Source organism: Solanum tuberosum, unplaced genomic scaffold (genome assembly GCF_000226075.1).
Source record: "Solanum tuberosum cultivar DM 1-3 516 R44 unplaced genomic scaffold, SolTub_3.0 scf00290, whole genome shotgun sequence".
Taxonomy (NCBI): Eukaryota; Viridiplantae; Streptophyta; class Magnoliopsida; order Solanales; family Solanaceae; genus Solanum; species Solanum tuberosum.
The window spans coordinates 463,093-482,892 of NW_006239226.1; the positions used below are offsets into that span (position 1 = coordinate 463,093).

Consider the following 19,800-nt stretch of genomic DNA (forward strand, 5'->3'; position numbering starts at 1 on the left):
TTCAGTTTCTCTTCCTACCGAAGATTGTGCTGCTGCTGCTGTACCCATTTCCATTTACCCATGCCCTCTCTTTAGATAATCTCATTTTCTCCCAAATTTACCCATTATTGTATTTTCGATTCATATATATCTTGCTAATTATATTTGAAAGCGGACTTGTATAGGGGCTGGACCTCAATTGCTAAATATTGTGCGAAGAAGCTGCCTACCACTACTGAAGTTATGGCAATTGACAATGGGAAAGTTTTGTTTAGAAGAACCTCTACTTCCCAACTCAAAGGTTTGATGATACTTCAAGATTGCTTGCACATTTGAGCTAAAATGCTTTTGGAATGGAAAATAGTTACTCCCTCATGGATTATATTGAAAAGGAAAGTGCTTTTGGGAGAAAATGAGATTATCTAAAGAGAGGGCATGGGTAAATGGAAATGGGTAATTGGGTTAATTGGTACCGGGTTATCCTAGAGGGGGTCGGGTCATTGGGTTAAAAATAGGGAATAGGTTTTTTTTTTTAAAATCCGGGTAATTGGGTCAATTTGGATCAATTTTGGGGATTCCGTCTAAATGAGGGGTAATTTTGGTGAAATTAGTAACGGGAGGGGTAAAATTAACTTCATTTTAACGGCGAGGGTAAAGTCAAACAATAAACCAAAGTTGGGGGGTATTTTTGACCCTTTTCCCTACATAATATAATATATTTTAGTGAAAATGAAAATTATCAATTTAATAATTAAAAAAAAATCAGCTTTTTATATATAGAAATATTTTTTAAAGAAAAATATTAAATTAAAAACAAATATATAAAAAGTTTAGGAAATCAAATCTGTTAAAAAAAAAAGCTAAAAGAGATGCCAAAATCTTACATAAAGTTACAGTTTCTTCTCTCCACAGTCACTTTACTTTGATTTTCCCCTTATCTCTCCTTCTATTTTTTTGGCGCTGTTTCTAATCTCTTTCAACTTTTTTCCCCTTTCTTTATTCTTCTGGACCTCAATAACCCAATTAAAATGAAAAAGAAAAAGTTAACAACTTTGAAACCTGAAAATCAATCACTCACTTTAACCACTATTCATCATCAATGGATCGTCTTCTCATCTTTCTCTCTCTTCTTCTCATCACTTTCTCTATCTTCTCAGGTAATCAATCACTTAACTTCTCTTCAAATCTTCATTTTTAAATCTTTTTTTCTAAATCTTGATTATTAAAATTAAAGTTTTTTTTTTACTTACAGAGGTGCAGGCAACAACTTTCAAGATAGTAAACAAGTGCCGCCACACAGTATGGCCCGGAATACTAACCGGAGCTGACAGAGCACCCGTTAATCCAACTGGGTTCGTTCTTAAAAGTGGTAAATCCAAGACTCTCAAAATGCCCACAGCTTGGTCGGGTCGGGTTTGGGGTCGGACCCTCTGCTCTAATGAACCCTCCACTGGTAAATTCACCTGCGTCACCGGAGATTGCGGTTCAGGTAAAGTGGAATGCGCCGGGGCTGGTGCCATACCGCCGGCGAGTTTAGCGGAGTTTACTCTCAACGGCGATCAGGGTTTGGATTTCTATGACGTCAGCCTTGTGGATGGGTACAACCTTCCGATGCTTATAGTTGCTAAAGGAGGTACAGGGGGATGCAGTGCGACGGGATGTTTAGTGGATTTGAACGGCGCGTGTCCGAGAGATTTGAGGGTTGCGAGTGGGGGTGAAAGTGTTGGATGTAAGAGCGCGTGTTTGGCGTTTAATGATCCGATTTACTGTTGTAGTGAAGCGTATAATGCGCCTGACACGTGTCACCCTTCGAGCTACTCGCTCTTTTTCAAGCACGCGTGCCCACGCTCTTATAGTTATGCTTATGATGATAAGACTAGTACCTTCACTTGTGCCTCTGCTGATTACTTGATCATATTTTGCCCTCCTCCTTACACCAGGTGAGTTTACATTTACACCCATCCTATACTGATTTTTTGCTTTTATTTCTTAGTTTTTTGAAGATTTTTACTGTTATTATGTGATCAAATTATAACTAGTGGTGAATCTAGGATCTTTAGGACATGGTGCGAGAATTAATCTCTAGTCCTATAGGTAATTAGCTGAACATTACATCAAGTCCACCATTAAGTCTTCTTATAGCATTGATTCCAGTATAGTATATCAATTTTAGAAAATATATACATAAAATACCTAGTTTAGTGATCACGCGTTCATGTGTCCCACATTTTATTTATAAATTCGCCCTTGGTAGTAATGTCATGGACTCGGTGGCATATTTAAATATGTGTCAACAAATATGTTCAATCAAACATTTGTCATATAAAATGAGACTGAGGAAATAATAAGTTTTGACAGGTGAAGCCTAACCTAAGCATGCACTAAATCCACCTCAATGTGGTGTTTAAATTAGTAACGAGTTCCATTTGTGGACCTGAATAAAATGGAACAGGTGTAGATAATTTTATTTTTTTTATCCCTCCCTAGGAGCTCCCACCCCCTTTTTGCTCCCCTTGGTGACTCGAACTCGCAACCTTCGGGTTGGAAGTGAGGGGTGCTACCCATCCGAGCAACTCCCTCTCGTCAGGTGTAGATAATTTTATTTTTTTTATCCCTCCCCTAGGAGCTCCCACCCCCTTTTTGCTCCCCTTGGTGACTCGAACTCGCAACCTTCGGGTTGGAAGTGAGGGGTGCTTACCATCAGAGCAACTCCCTCTCGTCAGGTGTAGATAATTTTATTTTTTTTATCCCTCCCTAGGAGCTCCCACCCCCTTTTTGCTCCCCTTGGTGACTCGAACTCGCAACCTTCGGGTTGGAAGTGAGGGGTGCTTACCATCCGAGCAACTCCCTCTCGTCAGGTGTAGATAATTTATATAGTCGACTTCAACTAATTTAGAATCAAAGCATAGTGAAATTGATTGACATGATCTGAATACTGGACATTCAAATGAAATTTCTATTGCCTAGTGACCAGTTCTATGGGGAGGGAGGGGAAGTCCATATTCATAATAAAGAACCACTTGATATTGGAATTTGTGGCATAAGAGATTCACAGACATCTGAAATCCGTGGAGCTAAACTTCTTGCTTTGGCATACCATGAGGAAAGGTTGAATATTTAATCTTCTCATTTTACCTTTTATGAGAAATTTTTATAGTCGCACAAATGTGATGACATATTTAAGTCCATAAGATTTTTAAAGTGTTACTTTTTAATCTGTGTCACATAAACTGAAACGGTGGGAGTGTTGAAGAAAGAATTGCCAATGACCTCCATAATGTTGGAGGCTATGCATTTATGGAGTATACGCTTTATATCTCTTTTCTTCGCCCCCTTTTCACTTTAGCAACTAAACATTGTCTAAATGTGGGTGAGGTGTGCTGAAACCATTCATGCATGAGGTAGGCACCCAAGTTAGTAATGTGAATATGCATGTTTTAGTTAGAATTGGGCAGCATAAATCCTACATCCTAGTAAGTAGGTTGAGCTAGATTAGGTAAAACATTCTACCTCACCTGTATAAATTGAGTCCTACGAGTGTATCCCGAGCTTCCTTTACAGCCTTAGAGTTAACCATCTATGCTTATGGTTTCAGCCTGAACTTAATGTTGTTAAGGAGAGCGAATGTGGTGATTCTTTTTTTTTTTAATCTCTCAAGCCGTTTACCTTTTGCAATCTCATAATAGTAAAAGAGGTTCCACTTGATTAACCTTTTTTAAATGAAGAAAAAGTGTATTGCACCTTATCATTTTGCAATTTGCATGCATCCTTTTGTTTTATGATTTCATAAATGATCTTGTGAGATTTTGCAATACCGTGAAAATAGCCCAGAATCAGGCACAGTGACGGCATTTTGCCAATTTAACAAAATTTGGTTGAATCTTATGAGCTCCTTGCGCAATTCCATGCAAATCACCCAAAATCAGAGACAGTCCGGTATTTGTGTGGATTTAACCAGAGTAAAGTGGGAATATTTCAATTTCAATACAATTTTATCTCCCAGATTTCCACCATTGAAGCATTCACTAGTCTTACTTTCTTTCAATAATCCTTTTTATGGTTTGATAAAGCCGTTTGTCATTGTCCCCATGGTTGCAGTTGACTGCCAACCAGTCCTCTAACAACTAGGTTAGTGATGGAGATATGTGTGGTTTAACACTCTTCCTCAAGGTGTTAGGTGTTGGAGTTTACTTTTGATGTAATGCTTACATTTTATTTTCGACACTTATATATATCATCTTTAAATGAGATGCCCTTCACGGAAAAAAAGAAGAGGATTTCCTCGGCATTTGTGGAAACGTTCAAACTGGCAACTCCTGGGTGTTTTTTGTAGCATATTATAAAGTAGAAGTCTGTTTCATCCAACTCTTCCTACTCTAACTATGATTATTTCGTTGAGAAGGTCATCTTAACGTCACTTCTTCTACCCTCTGAAGTGAAGTGAATGTCTTATTCATGTATTTGGTTCAATTATAAGAAAAAAACTTACTTTCACTGTCTCAGAATGAATGGCGGAGTATGAGTATGAGAATCAAGGCACTACCTTCCATTTTGGACTAGAACATCAGTTCCCAAAATCTATGTTTTAGAAAGTACACTCTCTACCCTCACAAGACGGGGTAAGACTACGCGCACTCCGCCCTCCTCGGACCCCACTAGTGGGATCACACTGGGTATGTTGTTGTTTTAGTAACTACACTAAAGATAACACAACTTCTCATGGATAGAAGTATTTAGAAACATATTTGGAAAGAATTGTCAAAGCTATACCTTGTGAAAAAGGACAATAAGGTTGTCTTCTACATCAATGTTATAAGATATGTGTGACAATCATGACATTCACACAGAACCTAGGGGACGATACTTAGTTGCTTGATAGTTCTGAGGAAAATGGAAAAGTTGTCTGCTGATTTTATGTCTGCTCTGAGAAACCAATATGATAAATTCACAATTTTTGTTGTTTCGCAATTTCAAAATAGATTAGAAAAACTAACTATTAAGCTCACATTTTAATGCTGTTTGAATAAAAATTGTGCAGCCAGAAAGTGTTGGGAGCACGGAAGGATTCAGCTGAGTTGCCATTGGTTAATAAAACCATGATGTACATAGGAAGGCGTCATTGAAGCGCGGTTAGACATCCATCCGACCATCTTTACTGCACATTATGGTGTCAGCCATGCCTATAATTGCAGCAATATCACACTTGCCTATACTCCGAGAACATTGTGACTGACCTTGCTGGGCACCTATCAGGCTAATTTACAAACAGAAGTTAAAGCTTTGGACTGTCATGAAACCTAATGCTGACTATCTCTCATTTGAAATCACGTGTGCAGATCTCGATAACAAATGACAATAATGTGTATAGGAGCTTGTAGCTTCTTATAAGATTGATATTTGTTCATTTTCAGTCTACATTTTGTTCTCCGTCGCTTTTGGTGCTTGGAAGGGTCCATAGTATAGAGTAAAACTGTACTTAAGTTGATTCACAAACAGATTTATGCCTCCCTTTCTATGTTTTTCAGGTGTTAGGAGGTGTGGTAACTTTTTTCTTTTCTTGAGATAGTGATAATGTGGTGGACAAATCAGAGCATTTTGATACTAGTTGAAAGTACATATAAGGATATTTGAATTTTGAGTAGAAATTGTATTTTGTTATATGATTTGTTTTACATAATATTGCAGTGAGATGAGCTTAAATAGAGCAACATTCATATTGCTGATCTCAAAAAGGTGTATACCTTGGCAAAACTTAAAAGGACCAAAGATGCTCAAGATGATATTTGAAGAACAAATAGGCCTACTCTTTTCACATACATAAGTGACAATTTTGACTAAAAACTCGAAAAGAATTTACTCAGAAAAGGGGCAGACGAAAAACAACCTGAAACTAAACGCCATTTCAGCTTTGGAGCTAGGTGCTCTTTCTCTCTGTTAAACTAATCGGTATGTGGTGATTTTCACACTCTTTTAACAACCCCTTTAAAGTATAACAATCAATCAATCAGCGGATTATAGCCTTTATCCATCTTCATTGAACCCTTTTAAGATTTGCAATATCATTTTTGCCCACTAACTGCTTGTGAAAATGCCTCAATCAATTTTTTGTTTTATCATTTGGCGAATCATGTTGATATCTGTTGGTGGATCCATGAATTTTTGTGTAATTGGTCTAAGGAAATTAAGGATTTTGATTTCAAAATTTTGTTTCCTGGTTCATTCTTTTTATTTTTCAGGATTGGGTTGCCATGATACCAACTATCTTCAGTTGAAAGAGTGGCAGCAGGCTGTTTTTGCACTTGATTCTGCATGTTAGATCCTCGAAGAGCAGATCTTATTGCTGCTTTGGGTGAGACGACTGGGAAAAACCAGCTTTTGATAGGGTTCTTGAAAGGATGAGGAAGAGACCCGAAGGCAGAGTAAGACCTTTTATTTTATTTGCTTTTGAATCCAATGACTTTTCTCTTCTTATATATACTATTTGATTTGCTCTTCCCATCACATTGGCTGAGTAGCCTTTAAAAAACACTCGTATAATATTTTGTGAAAGGTTCTTTATAATGTAATTTAGAAGGTATTTGTGATCATTTTGTTTGGTTTAAACGTTCGTAAACTACTGCATGGAATATAAGCATAATTTGTTTCAAGGTATTTGTGATTACTCTGTTTGGTTTAAACGTTCCTAAACTACTGCATGGAATATGAGCATAATTTGTTTCACCCTTGAAGAAACACTGGAAAAAGATGCTAAAATCAAGACACTCCGTTTACCATCTAAAGCAATGTAAGCTGTCAAAATGGGCTGACTCAACCCAACCCTAACGGGGTAGAGAGTTAAATGGGTTGGGACGGGATAGCCCTTTTAATTAAAGGGCCTATAAAATAGCAGCCCAACCGATTCCTAAGCGGGCCACGGGTTGGGATGGGTTGGCCCTTCAACCAAAAAATGAACAATATTACTTTCTTAGAAAGAGTATTGAACGTTGACGTCTATGAACACGACATCAATACATATAAATTTTCATTTATGAATCACACTTCAGTGACACGTTACAAAAATACATTTATGAATCATACACTTCGGTAAATACTTACAAAAATACATAATAGTCAACGTAAGATTTAGCGGAAAAATATAGATCATTCCACCATTCCTCCCACAAAAAACTAGCTAGTTTAAAAGACTTGATTTTTAATTTTTAAAAATATTTATTGATAAAAACTTTACAAATAAAACACTACTAAAAATATATATTTAAAAATATTTATAGCACACGGGCTGGCCTCTGAGGCTAGCGGGACAAATGAGGCTGGGCTAAAAAGCCTCGTTCCTAAATGGGCCAAAAAAATTAGGCCCAACCCCACTTAATTCAAAGATTGGGTTGGGTCGGCTAAACCCATTTTGATAGCTCTAAATGTACCTTACATACAAATGACCCAAAATCACTAGCTTAGCCACTGATTAAACATTCATATTTGGTTCTTAAGTCAAGCTAGCATGCCTTCATGAAATTTGGATTAATACAGGTCGGTGCTCAATTGTGAACTTTGCTAACGACTGAAGGCAACACGTGAAAGCCATCAGTTTTAAGGATCTTCAACTTCCTTTTTATTCTGTACTGATAACTAATGAAGAAACAAATTCTTAAAATCCTTACTATCCAGTATCCTGAATAAAACCATCAATCTTTTGTCAATTATCCTCGGAAGGATTCCAGTATCTTTACTTCGTTCCAGCTTCAATGCAAAATCCTAACTATCCGGTAGCAACCCTGCTCATCTTTCCTCTTTCTTGAGCCTGAAGCAGCAAACGTTTCCTTTCTATCCAGAAGCAACCCTGCCCATATTTCCTCTTTTACTCCCGTTCTTTTGCCTCTTATTACCTGGTTCTGTTAATGTTCCTTGAGATTTTCTTGTAGTGATAAAAGGATTCCAAAAGATTACCTAACTGAAAGCATTGTGAACCTACCCATGGGCCATGGCTGACATGAAAAGCTTGTAATATGTGTTTTTAATTATTTACCATTTTAACAGAGTAGTCATTATCTCATTTGGCTCTTTTCATTCCATCTGTTCTAATGTTTTCATAATTTAAAATATAGTAAGTAGTTCTGGATGTATTTACATGTATACCTCAGGAAATACTGTTGAAGCGACCTCGTGTAATCTCTACAAAATTAAAGTGGGACATAGCTGATAACACTTTTGGGTATGCCTGCATACGCAAGGTTTATGGGATCTAGGAACTTTTCACCTGATGCTCGTCCACCAGTGCGGTTCATGGAGTTGACATATAGCAGCTATGCGTGCTCGCGAGGTGCATGACTTTTGGCACACTCTTTTTGGACTTCCAAACAAACCTCATTTGAGAAACAGCACTAAAGGTGATTGAGTTTGAACAGATGTTGTTCCTCCCTATGTGTTTGATGTCTGTGCTAGCAAAGGAGCTTGTTTTACCACCAGCATTACTTCCCATGGGCACCTAAGGCCGGAGCTCGTAGCACAGATCTTATGTGCGTTTACTACGAAAAACATTTTCACGAAGATTTGGAAGATGTTTGTCATAAATGGGGAATAAGTCCAGCTCCATCTCCTCCATGACCAAATGCAACAATTGGTGTACCGACTTCCCATGCAATTTGTTCAATATTTACTCTGAGGTGTCTTTTTGGGGGTTAATATATATATTGAAAACATATCGATAATCAATTCAAAGTTTTTAATTGTTCTTAGTTAGGTCACAAACATAGTTATGGCTGCTTTACTGGCCCAGTAAAAGAACAGATTGAATTGGTTCAGAGTATTTTTCAAAATTGACAACCCATCTCATTAATCATTACGGGGGACATATTTCATTCTTCAACAAATAAGATACGAATATTTCAACTTTGGTTTGCGGCTGTGGAGTATTATTTTAGTAGAAAAATAGAACAAGTGAAATGAGAAAAAGGAGGAAAAGAGGTAAAGCTTGTCTGCCAAAGTGTTGATCCAACATATCTTACTTTTGTACCAGCCCTTCTGCCTCTCCAATTTGCTTTTGTTTTTGCTTTTTCCACTTCTAAATTCATACTTCAAATTCACAATATCCACATAACCTTAGATATTATAATTTTAGGATATATTGTGAGATTATTTTATCTCATGCTCCCGTATTTAAAAAAAAAAAAAACAAGTTTGATTGGATATGAAATTTAAGTAAAAATGGAGATTTTTAAGTTTATAGTCTAACATTTAATATGTGTATTGTATCGAAATAATCTTTCATATTGAAATATATGATAATGCTAAAATAATAATTGCGGTAAGAGGGTTCAAGATATAATATATTTATGTAAAAGGTGATTTTTAATCTCTATATATCATATAATTTTCTATATAATAGTAATAAGTTTCAAACGTAGCTACCCCATTGCATTAGGTTTAGATCAAACACATAATGTTGTAATTAACCCGTATGTTTTCTTTTAATTAGTTCAGTGAACCAAACATATATCACTAAGAATATCGTTACTAAATAATTTTATCATTCTTTTATTATAATTCGCACATTTTAATAAACAGATGTCTTTAAAAGATCTTTCATCTAATAAATTTGTGTTAATGATTAAATACATCTAGAATATTATTCTTTTGTGTGTGTGTGAGTTTCACTCTCAATTATACACAATTTCGTTTATTTATTCAAATTATGACTATTTATATATATAAAAAATACCTAGTTTAGTGGCTGAGGATGTGTTTTAACTAGTTTTGCATGAGCAAAATGGGGACTTAATTATCTTCGTTCCCTACTTTGACCCTACCCTCTTTATAATTATATATTTTAAAGAAAATGATGAAGGACGAATTTTTTTTTCTTAAAAGGTTGAAACTTGTCTAAAAGTAGAGGGAAAAATCAGGTTACTTTTGAAAAAAACACTTCATAAAAGCATTTTAAAAACAGCAATTTGCTCTACTAAAAAGTCATTCAGTTAATCGAAGTTTTTAACTTTCGTCCTTCTAAAGTGAAATTTGACATAATTTGCTATATCTACTTATTGGGTCCTTATAATCTGGCATTGTGGGGCTACTACATGTTCATCAACTGACCATTGGAGCCTAAAACATTACATTTCTCTAATTTGAATAGAAAGTTATTTTTTACTCATTCGTCTTTGAAGGCTGGTCACATTCAATATCACCTATGAGATTACCTTAAAAGTCCTCTTTATTGTAAGACATAAGTCTCTTCTTTTTATTTAGTTATCATGATAAAATTTTACGAGCCAATTGCAAGAATATGGATAAATGGATAAAATTTAACTAATATATTTCTTATTACTACTTAAATGACCTATTAAGTGGTCATGGACTATGGCTTTCATTATACTCTCTTTGGGGTCATGAATTACATCCAAAAATTATTTAATACATCCACTTATACAAGTATTGAGAAGTGTCATATATATATAATAGAAAAATAAATAAATAATAGGAGTGCACTCCATTATGCAAATTTTGGACGCAAGTAATAAATTGCATTTGGCCAACGAATGGTCAAAGTTATGCAGCATATGATATGACTTATTGGAAAATCATCAAAAGACGAGACACTTTGAGTCATGGAATCCAAGGCCACTTACTCACACTTTATTGGCTTTAAGACTACCCCCACCCTACAAAATTAGAGATATAACACTCGATAAAATTAGCCCATAAAATCATAATTCGCTTACCTCGTTCATGTTTGGGTAGCTTATTGACCTAGTTTTTGACTCACTTAATTTAAGTTATCTGAAAATTTGAGTTAATATATAACATAATTTGATATGTATGATATTTTATTAAAATAATTTTTATTTGATATATTTTATATAATCATAATATAGAAATATTATTTTATTAGACACTTGTAAATAAATAAATAAGTCAAGATTAAAAATTAGAAAGAATTGAATAATAACTCAAATTTTAAATCATTTCAATTCATGTAACTTTGAATCTATGAATGACCCGCCCATTTAACAATCCTTTATATATGCCATGATGTTAATCCACCTTATTAAAAACCAAACAATAGATTCATAGCTTGTTTGGATTCACTCAAAGTTGATCAAATCTATTTAAAATTATTTTTAACTTTTGAAAATATTTGACAAAGTTAAAAATAATTTTAAATAAGTTTAAAATGATACAAATAAAAAAAATTAAAAGTCAAAAGTAGGTACTCCCAACTAAGGTTGTTCATATTTGGTTTGGTTTGGTTAGGGTGGTTTTAAATTTTGAAAATCGATATTATTTCGTTTGGTTTTTGTTTTACTAAAAAATAACCGCAAAAATAACCAAATCGAATCGATAAATTAGATTTATAAATTTTATAATTATTTATATATTATTCGTCATAAATAAAATATAAGATTTTGTTAAATTTTAATTAACCTAAGTCTTTAACTTTTCCATTTTCTCTAGTCCAACTCTTAAATTTAGTTAAACTATTACAATCCTAAATCCAAGTCCATTAGAATCCATTAATTTAGTGTTTATCTACCCTACCTCACATAAGATAGTCACACTTTCTCTTAATTGAATCACTTTGTTCGTATAATGATAACTGTAGTATTGCTTAATCGCTTAATGAACCAATAGTAGGTTTTTTGTGAATTGTTCATATATTAGGTGTTTGTGTCTATCAAAATATGTATGTCCTCAAAAAATTATTACTTTCAAACCCAAAAAATCAGAAAAACTGAACAAACGGACGGTTATTTTTTTCGTTTGATTTGGTTTGATTTTAGAAATTTAAAAAACTAACTAAATTTAATCAATAACCGATCCAAACGAACCACGAACACCCCAACTAACTAATTTTCATTTTTTAATTTAAAAGTTACTAAAATTTAACTTTTCAAAGAATATTTAAAAAAATATATGTTTTTAAAGTTAAGTCAAACGAACTCTTAACCAATAGGACGTTTGATATGTGAATAATTACTTAGCAATGGGTGACACATTAAGGGGTCCTTTTGTTTAAAGAAAAGTTATATAGTATTGATTAGTGATGCAAAAAAGAAAAGTTATGTACGAATGGGAATGTATGGAGTTAATTAAACAACAATTGTAACAGAGACAGATTATTTTTTAATGAATTTTTTATCTGTTATATAAATTTTGGAGTAGCTACTAAATGCTTGATTAAAAAATTTAAATATATGAAGTATGGTTCTATACCACATAAGTCTCCATACCACATTCCTGTCCTAAAGAGACACGTAAAGCGACATTAATTCCAAATATTTTCATCTTTCGTTTATTATAATATAAATTTTATTTTGTTTATCACTTAAACGTATTAAAAAATTAAATTGTATTTCTTGTGTATTTTTAAATTTAATTTTTAAAATCTAATATTAAATATCAATTAATATAAAATTCATATATCAATTATTATTCTTTATCCAAAAGGGACGAACAAACTATTAAGTCTAAAATACACAAGTGAAAGCAAATTGGAGAAATAACTGGAATATTAAATTATTACACCAAGCACATCCATTTTCATGTTAGTTTTTCTTCTTAAATTTCATCGAAACATATGTATTTAACTCTCGATTGATCATAAATTTTGAAGTTAAAACTTGAAAATTTGAATTTTAAAAGTTGTATATAGAAATGTATTTCACTTGGAAATATTTGAAATTTTATGTGTAGAACTCTCATAAACTAAAACTTAAAAATATTTTAAAATATGAGCGAATTTCCTAATCAAACTTCTACTTAAAGCTAATTTTAAAATTTAATTTATATTTAATACTTATGTTTAAATGTAAGCTTATTCAAATATTTCTAATATTTTTTTTTTAGAAAAGGAAGCTAAATTCCTTTTATGAGATACAAAACATGTGCTCTCATATCTTAATGGCATAAAGCTTACGCTATCTGTATCTCTATTCTAAACAAAATTAAGAAATAATTTTGTCACCATTTACTCCATACTGATTAAAGCAAATTAAGGACATCAAAAACAAAAAGGGATTGATTGGAAATTTGACTTAATTGTTGGAACCTCACAAGATAAATTAGTTTCAAGTTTTTTTTTTTCTTTTCACAACGGTGATATGATTTATTTTTTTGAGTAACTCTATGTACTATTGCTTGAACAAAAGAAAAAGTCATGTATCGTAAACCTTATCATTTTCAATTATTTTATCAATTACAGGTAAAACTTACCCGCATGGATGTATACACTCGATGCAGATAAGTTTTTTCCGTTGAATACGCTTGATTGCTTATTTCCTACTAGGACGGTACACGTTTTGAATAAAATGAATCAAATTGAAAAATCAAACAAAACTGATTAAATAGAGCAATTTTATTTGGGTTTAGTCTAATTTGGTTTTATATTTTAAAAATCAATAAAATTTGATTTGATTTTAATTTTTTTACTTTTTATAATTATATATACCTAACATATTATTTCTGACGAACAATTATAAAGAAATAAAATTAACAATGTTTATGTTATTTTTCGAAATACCAAAATGATGAAATTTGATTTATTTCTCTCTTAGAGACATACCTAAATGACTTCGATTAAATTTGAATCGTGCACTACAGGTTCATTAGGGGGTGGTGCTCCCAACAGAATTTTCTTTATACTCATGGCTTGAATCTGAGACTTCTAATTATCAGTGGCGGACCTAGGATTTTCACGAAGTGGATTCAAGATATTAAAAAAACTAAAATGTGGCCTCAAAGATTCGAATTCAGGTAGGCTGGCAAAATTGAGCTCTCTTCACCACTCAGCCAAGGATCAAACTTGTGTTAGTGGGGTCAAAAGTTAATACATAGATGTAAAATTTTAAAAACTGATTAAATATACATATATATATACGATGTTATTTTTCAACGAAGTAGATTCATTTGAACCCATTTGTCCCACTGTAGGTCCGCCTCTACTGAATATGGTTGAAACATTCTCACTATTGCACCACAATCCATGTTGATAATCAAAGAGACGTTAATTTCTCTCGAAAGCTCGAACAATACATTGATGATTGAAGTAGACCCAAATCCATATATTTCGCCCGGTAACAAACATCTGGTCCCAACGTTCCTGTAACTATACCATACAATACACCTATTACTAGCATTTATTAAATTAATTAAATGCACCTTATCACATATGGCATTAAAAAAAAGTTTACAATATATTATTTAAAAAAAATGTCACATAAAAGCATTATTACAATATGAATTTTCTATCTTACAACTGACATTGCCAATTCTTGCATCACCCATTTCGTTTTATATTTTCCTTGCAAAAAATCATTTTTGTTATTTTCTAAGCATTGAAAAAACCCTACATAACAAAACCTGATTCCCATTTCTCATTTTTCTTTAATCTGCAATTACCTTATCACTATCACCTGCAACGGAAGCAGAAGCAGCAAGAAAAAGCCCTACATTAACCCAACTCCATTGTCTTCTTCCTCCTATCTATCCCTCTGTTTTTGTTGTTGTTGTTGTTGTTGAACATTACTAGTATTCATTAGCTAAAGGAAATTAGCAAATACCCATATGGATTTTTCATATTGTTCTCCTTCACATTTCATTCTTAGTTTCTGTTTTGCTCTCCTCATTTTATCCAGAGGTGAAAAACAAAAACTCATTCTTATGCCATATGAAAAGCATTTTCTGTTATTTAGACTATATACTAATGCGACATTGTAACTGTATATTTTTTTCTTTTTCAGGTGTTTTAGGGGCTACATTTACATTTGTGAACAAATGTGAGTATACAGTATGGCCAGGGATTCTAGCAAATGCAGGTAGTCCAACTCTACAAAGTACTGGGTTTGAACTTCCCCAAGAGTCTTCACGTGTATTCACTGCACCTACTGGTTGGTCCGGTAGGTTTTGGGGTCGAACTAGTTGCTCTTTTGAGGGATCCGGGTCGAGTTCTTGTGGAACAGGGGATTGCGGTTCCGGTGAGGTAGAATGTAACGGTGCAGGAGCTGCTCCGCCTGCTACTCTAGCGGAGTTTACATTGGGTACTGGTGGGCAGGATTTCTATGACGTGAGTTTGGTGGACGGGTACAATTTACCCATGGTGGTAGAAGCGTCGGGAGGGTCGGGTATGTGTGCGACAACGGGTTGTGTGACGGATCTGAATCAAATATGTCCTTCCGAGCTGAGGAGTGGCGGTGGAGATGCGTGTAGAAGCGCGTGTGAGGCGTTTAACAAGCCGGAGTATTGCTGCAGCGGCGCGTATAATACACCTGCCACTTGTAAACCGTCACTGTACTCACAGATGTTCAAATCTGCTTGTCCAAGATCATACAGCTATGCTTATGATGATCCTACTAGCACTTTCACTTGCAGTGGTGCTGATTATACCATCACATTTTGCCCCTCTACCCCAAGGTAAAAAAAAAAGTTATTCCTTTCCTCTAAATTTTTGTGACATAATTAAAATTCCGAGACTCATGACACTAACTATACTTTATACTTACTTGATTTTATTAGAGCTCGAACTTGTAGTATAAAAGAAGATTATTTCGAACCAATGTCCAAATTTAGCTAAATAAATGACCCTAAAGTATAGTAGAAGCTAAATAAAGTTAGTTGAGTTTGGAGTGTTATTAGTAGATAAATTTCATTTTTGATACTCCATTAGTGCACAACACATGCAATGTTTTTGGTCACGGGGGTATCTGACAACAGGTTGCAGTGAGTGAGTGAATGATTGTATTTGTATGGGTTGTAATTAATTACTACTACTACATTGATTTTGACATTTAGCTAATATTGCAGTCAAAAATCTACAAAAGATACAACACCTACGACAGCAACACCCAATGGTGATGGGTCATATGGTGGTACTGGTACAGGAGTTGTGGACCCTGCAACAGGAGGAATCGGGTCAAGTTCGGGTCAAATGGGAACTGGATCAGGCAATGGGTTTGAGTACGGTGCAGGAACAGGATATGGGTCAGGGTCAGAATACGGGTCAGGAACCGAAACACAACCTGGATCCGGGTCACAAGCTATGCTAGCAGATGGATCATATTTAGGTGGACTGGCTATGGGAGAATCAACTAGGGCATTTTCTCCATTGAATTTAGCAGGCAGTGCTTTGGCTACAACTTTGGTTTCATTAATTTTCTTGTAGTTGTAATGGGGAGTGGTGATTTTTTTTTTCTTGCCTTTTGTCTAGTAAAGCTGATAGATTCCTCCAGATTGTAAGCCACCACTTTCTATAAATTAATCTTCTTTTTTAGCTATGAATCTCTCTTTTTCTCTTGTTGTTGTAATTGGCCATATTTTTCCTTTTTTTAATGTGTATATTGTAATGCAATATTCTTTATCCCCCAGCCCCTTTTCATTATCCAAGATTTTGTTGGTGAGATTTGCAATTATGAAGTTGCATAATATACCTTGATATTGGGGTTGGGTTTTAACTTTACCTCTGATTTGGGGCTCTAGAAATTATTAAATATTTTGAAAAAGTGAGTATTATAATGTGAAATGTAGAATATAGAGAAAATGGCTGGGCCAGCACTGGGCGAAAAAACTGACTTTGCGGAAATCACAAGCATGGCTTTATTACTTTTGTCTGCCTAAATTTGTATCGCCTCTAGTACTCAGGGGTCGTTTGGTGCGAGAGATAAAAATATATAGTCATGGGATAAGAAAATAGTGATAGGATAAAATTTTTGTGTCTTGTTTGGTTGTCATATTTGGGATAACTTATCCCACCATTTGTACCATAGTGATGGAATAAGCTATCTCATATACATGGTGGATAAGTTATAACAGTATATTAATAGTGTTCAATTTTAGAGAAATATTTAATATTTCTATTGAATAGTCAAAGTGTGTGCAGACATACAAATTCATCTGAGTAAACAAGTTACAACTGAATATTTATGTGCCTGGTGTCATCTCCTCTGTATAATGAGAATGTTGAATTAACTGTTCTGTTTCCAAATTTGACATTAATTTTATACTCACCTAAAAAAACAGAAAAGCTAAATGAACCATGTTCATCAGTTTCACCATGCACCACACCAGTTTGCCATTCTTTCAGCAAATTATCAACTATGTCCCCAGCAGGAAGGTTATGAAAATTGTTATCTGTTAAACACATTTGATAACATCCATTAGAATGTAATCCTGTCCAAAGCATGATTCCATTTACACCAGGATGTGAAAATCCCTCTCTCAAAACCATCTCTAGATATTTAGCCTGTCATCAAATTCATAAAAAACTATTACCATCAAATCTTTAATAATACTTCCTTCGTATTAATTTGTTTGTCTGGTTTTGATTTGACAAGTAGTTAAAGAAAGTAAAAAAGAATTTTGAACCGATTTTACTGTTATAGTAGGTGAAGTACCCTGACCTGAGTTTCTTTATCAAGATTCTTGCTGATATCAACTTCTGTAAGCCATATAGGAAGTTTAAGTGTAGCCAATTTGTCTAACACTGCTCTGATAAGTGGAGGATTTGGTACTGTAAAATGTCCTTCTAGGCCAATTCCATCCATGATTATTCCACCTTGTTTTAAATCTCTCAACTTGGAAATGTATGCATCAACTGTTGAATTCATGTCATAGCAAGTTTCTACAACATTATAGTCATTCATAAACAATTTGGCTAAGGGGTCTAACTGTTGTGCTGTTTGAAAAAACTCAAGACTTGTGTTGGTGCCAAGTCTTTGTTCATAGAAATCATAATGAAGCATCTCGTTATCGACATCCCAATGAATGAATTCATTCTTGTATTTGTTCATCAAACTCTGTATCCTGGAGTTTACAGCTGATTTAAGGTCTGAACCAGTCAGGTTTCGAACCCATGAAGGAATGTATCTCGGATCCTCCCAAAATATGTTGTGGCCTCTGGTAATGATTTGGTTCTTTCGGACAAATTCCAGCATTTGATCAGGTATTGTATAGTTCACTTCTCCTTGTTGAGGTTCTGTTGAATACCACTTCAATTCATCTTCAAAAACCGCGGCATTGAACCTCTCTTTAAACCATGTCTGTAACAAGTATTTTTAGTACTAAACAACACTTTTTAAGTACTGAAACTGATTTTGTAAATAAGCAGTTATGTATTTATCTAGAAGTGTTGAAACTGATAATAAACATAGCCAAAAAGTGCTTGTAACAAGCAAACAGCGCGTTAAGTCTTAACGGACAATTTGATCATCATTTCATTACCTGATATGCTGGATTTCCAAGAATTGTTTTTGTGATGGCAGAACCAAATGGAAAATCTCTAGAAACTTGCTCTACTATGATTGAAGCTCCAGGCACTCTTTCTCCTTGCACGTCTGAAATGTGTATAATCGCCGTGCATTTTCTTCCCTTTAGCAGAACTAGTCAGTAAATGAAACTCACAATGTATGTTACCATAAAACTGAAGATGCTAAAAGTCATAGAGTTTCAGGAGTTTACCTTATCGATAGTGTCTTGTTGGTTTTTCTTCCATTGTTGATATGTAAATGGCTGCAATGAAACACTAGAAATCGAGATGTTTAACTTTTCTCCATCTGATCTCTGCACCAAAGTTAACTATAATTTGTACCACTCAAACAATTGCATAAAAATTAACTCAATACCTGAAGTTATCGTCCTAATAAGACATACCTGGAGATAAAGTAGAGCATATGAAGAAGGAAAATCAAGAACAAATCCACCCTTCAAAAATGACCAGCAACCAGGCCTAGCAATCACATTTCCTACACACTTAACTGTTCCATTTGCTGTTTTCAAGCTTGCCTTTATCACTGCTGAATCTGCATCTAATATCCTGACCCAACCTAATAACAAACACGACGATTGATCAATAAATACTAGTACTACATTTCAAGTTTGTAGAATGCCTAAGTGATGAATTTCCACTACAACTTAACTGGAGAAGCTATAGATGGTATCACCAGAGAGATTGTTGAGTACAAAGTTATAAGAATTAGTTTCAGATCGAATGACTTGATTTTCGTTTGTCCAATAATCCTTCATTATCCCACCATTATAAAGCGCGTCTTCTGGAACTGATTTACACTAAAACAAATGAAACTAAGTACCTTAAAACGCGATGTTCTTAAAACAGAACTATAGGAAAATGTTACCTCAGTATATGCAGAGTGATCATAAATAGGTTCCTCTGCATCATAAAAAAGTAGTTACAAACATAGAAAAATAACTGAACATAATTTTAAAAAAAACTACCCAAAATCAAAACGGAAGTATAAGAAATTTAAAAATATATATTTTCATGGTCATACCAAAAGAAGCAAAGGAGGGAAGTATGCTGAGAAAGAGTCCAATGATGAGTAAAAACAAGTATTGACACTTCATTTTTCTCTCAACAGAACAAAATAATAGTAAAATTTGAAAAAACCTTAGTACTAAATTCAATAAATAAAATGCCTCAAAAGTCTTAACAGAAAATTAAATTTCATGTAAATTTATGTAAAACATGATACATGAGATATCCAGCAATATGTCTATATTCTAAGTATCTCCGTGATCAATCACATGATTGAATACTATTTATTTTATTAACTTTGGAATGTTTTTGGAAAATGTTCCTTGGAATATTAGAATTTTTTTACGCTATTTCTAACATTTATAGTACAAAAGTTACCTAACATTTCTTTTCATAAAATATGAAGTAAAGAAAATGACAAGAAGCCTGTAGTTTATGATGCCAGAATGCAGTATGTAGTAATCACATTATTTGAGTGGAAATGTATGTTCGAAAACTCTTTAAATTTGTTATATAAAAATAAATCTGACTCTTTAGTTTGATGTACTACCTCTCTTTCAATTTAG

The 19,800-nt window shown here is 33.9% G+C and overlaps 3 protein-coding genes and 1 pseudogene across 4 annotated transcripts; 3 read left to right on the forward strand and 1 right to left on the reverse strand.

Moving 5' to 3' along the window:
• The first annotated feature begins 918 nt into the window (after positions 1-918).
• Positions 919-5,637, forward strand: LOC102590933 (thaumatin-like protein 1b). The gene is made up of 3 exons (XM_006359610.2): positions 919-1,136; positions 1,232-1,919; positions 5,018-5,637. Exons 1-3 carry the CDS (start codon positions 1,079-1,081, stop codon positions 5,100-5,102), a joined length of 831 nt encoding a protein of 276 aa, XP_006359672.1. The 5' UTR covers positions 919-1,078; the 3' UTR covers positions 5,103-5,637.
• A 469-nt stretch (positions 5,638-6,106) lies between these two features.
• On the forward strand, positions 6,107-8,996 carry LOC107063081 (ubiquinone biosynthesis protein COQ4 homolog, mitochondrial-like; annotated as a pseudogene).
• A 5,197-nt stretch (positions 8,997-14,193) lies between these two features.
• On the forward strand, positions 14,194-16,266 carry LOC102591283 (thaumatin-like protein 1). The gene is made up of 3 exons (XM_006359611.2): positions 14,194-14,608; positions 14,712-15,381; positions 15,772-16,266. The coding sequence occupies exons 1-3, from the start codon at positions 14,536-14,538 to the stop codon at positions 16,127-16,129; spliced, it is 1,101 nt and encodes a 366-aa protein (XP_006359673.1). The 5' UTR covers positions 14,194-14,535; the 3' UTR covers positions 16,130-16,266.
• Positions 16,267-16,839: 573 nt separating this feature from the next.
• LOC102591613 (probable endo-1,4-beta-xylanase C) lies at positions 16,840-19,367 on the reverse strand. Of its 2 annotated transcripts, XM_006359612.2 has the most exons (8): positions 19,251-19,367; positions 19,095-19,129; positions 18,879-19,026; positions 18,613-18,785; positions 18,421-18,522; positions 18,184-18,330; positions 17,364-18,002; positions 16,840-17,206 (listed from the first exon to the last, which is right to left on the reverse strand). In XM_006359612.2, exons 1-8 carry the CDS (start codon positions 19,321-19,323, stop codon positions 16,871-16,873), a joined length of 1,653 nt encoding a protein of 550 aa, XP_006359674.2. In that variant the 5' UTR covers positions 19,324-19,367; the 3' UTR covers positions 16,840-16,870. The 2 variants fall into 2 exon arrangements, with proteins under 2 accessions (XP_006359674.2, XP_006359675.1); XM_006359613.2 differs by lacking the exon at positions 19,251-19,367 and having other exon boundaries at positions 18,879-19,016.
• Between the last annotated feature and the right edge of the window lie 433 nt (positions 19,368-19,800).

What these genes read in the sequence shown, in the direction of transcription:
- LOC102590933 (XM_006359610.2), top strand. Translation starts at nt 1,079, where the DNA reads ATGGATCGTCTTCTCATCTTTCTCTCTCTTCTTCTCATCACTTTCTCT. An exon ending in CACTTTCTCTATCTTCTCAG is followed by an intron (nt 1,137 to 1,231) that starts GTAATCAATCAC and finishes TTTTACTTACAG; the next exon opens with AGGTGCAGGCAACAACTTTC. An exon ending in TGCCCTCCTCCTTACACCAG is followed by an intron (nt 1,920 to 5,017) that starts GTGAGTTTACAT and finishes AAAATTGTGCAG; the next exon opens with CCAGAAAGTGTTGGGAGCAC.
- LOC102591283 (XM_006359611.2), top strand. Translation starts at nt 14,536, where the DNA reads ATGGATTTTTCATATTGTTCTCCTTCACATTTCATTCTTAGTTTCTGT. An exon ending in TCTCCTCATTTTATCCAGAG is followed by an intron (nt 14,609 to 14,711) that starts GTGAAAAACAAA and finishes TTTCTTTTTCAG; the next exon opens with GTGTTTTAGGGGCTACATTT. An exon ending in TTTTGCCCCTCTACCCCAAG is followed by an intron (nt 15,382 to 15,771) that starts GTAAAAAAAAAA and finishes CTAATATTGCAG; the next exon opens with TCAAAAATCTACAAAAGATA.
- LOC102591613 (XM_006359612.2), bottom strand. Translation starts at nt 19,323, where the DNA reads ATGAAGTGTCAATACTTGTTTTTACTCATCATTGGACTCTTTCTCAGC. An exon ending in ATCACTCTGCATATACTGAG is followed by an intron (nt 19,027 to 19,094) that starts GTAACATTTTCC and finishes CATTTGTTTTAG; the next exon opens with TGTAAATCAGTTCCAGAAGA. An exon ending in TTGGAAATCCAGCATATCAG is followed by an intron (nt 18,003 to 18,183) that starts GTAATGAAATGA and finishes TACTTGTTACAG; the next exon opens with ACATGGTTTAAAGAGAGGTT.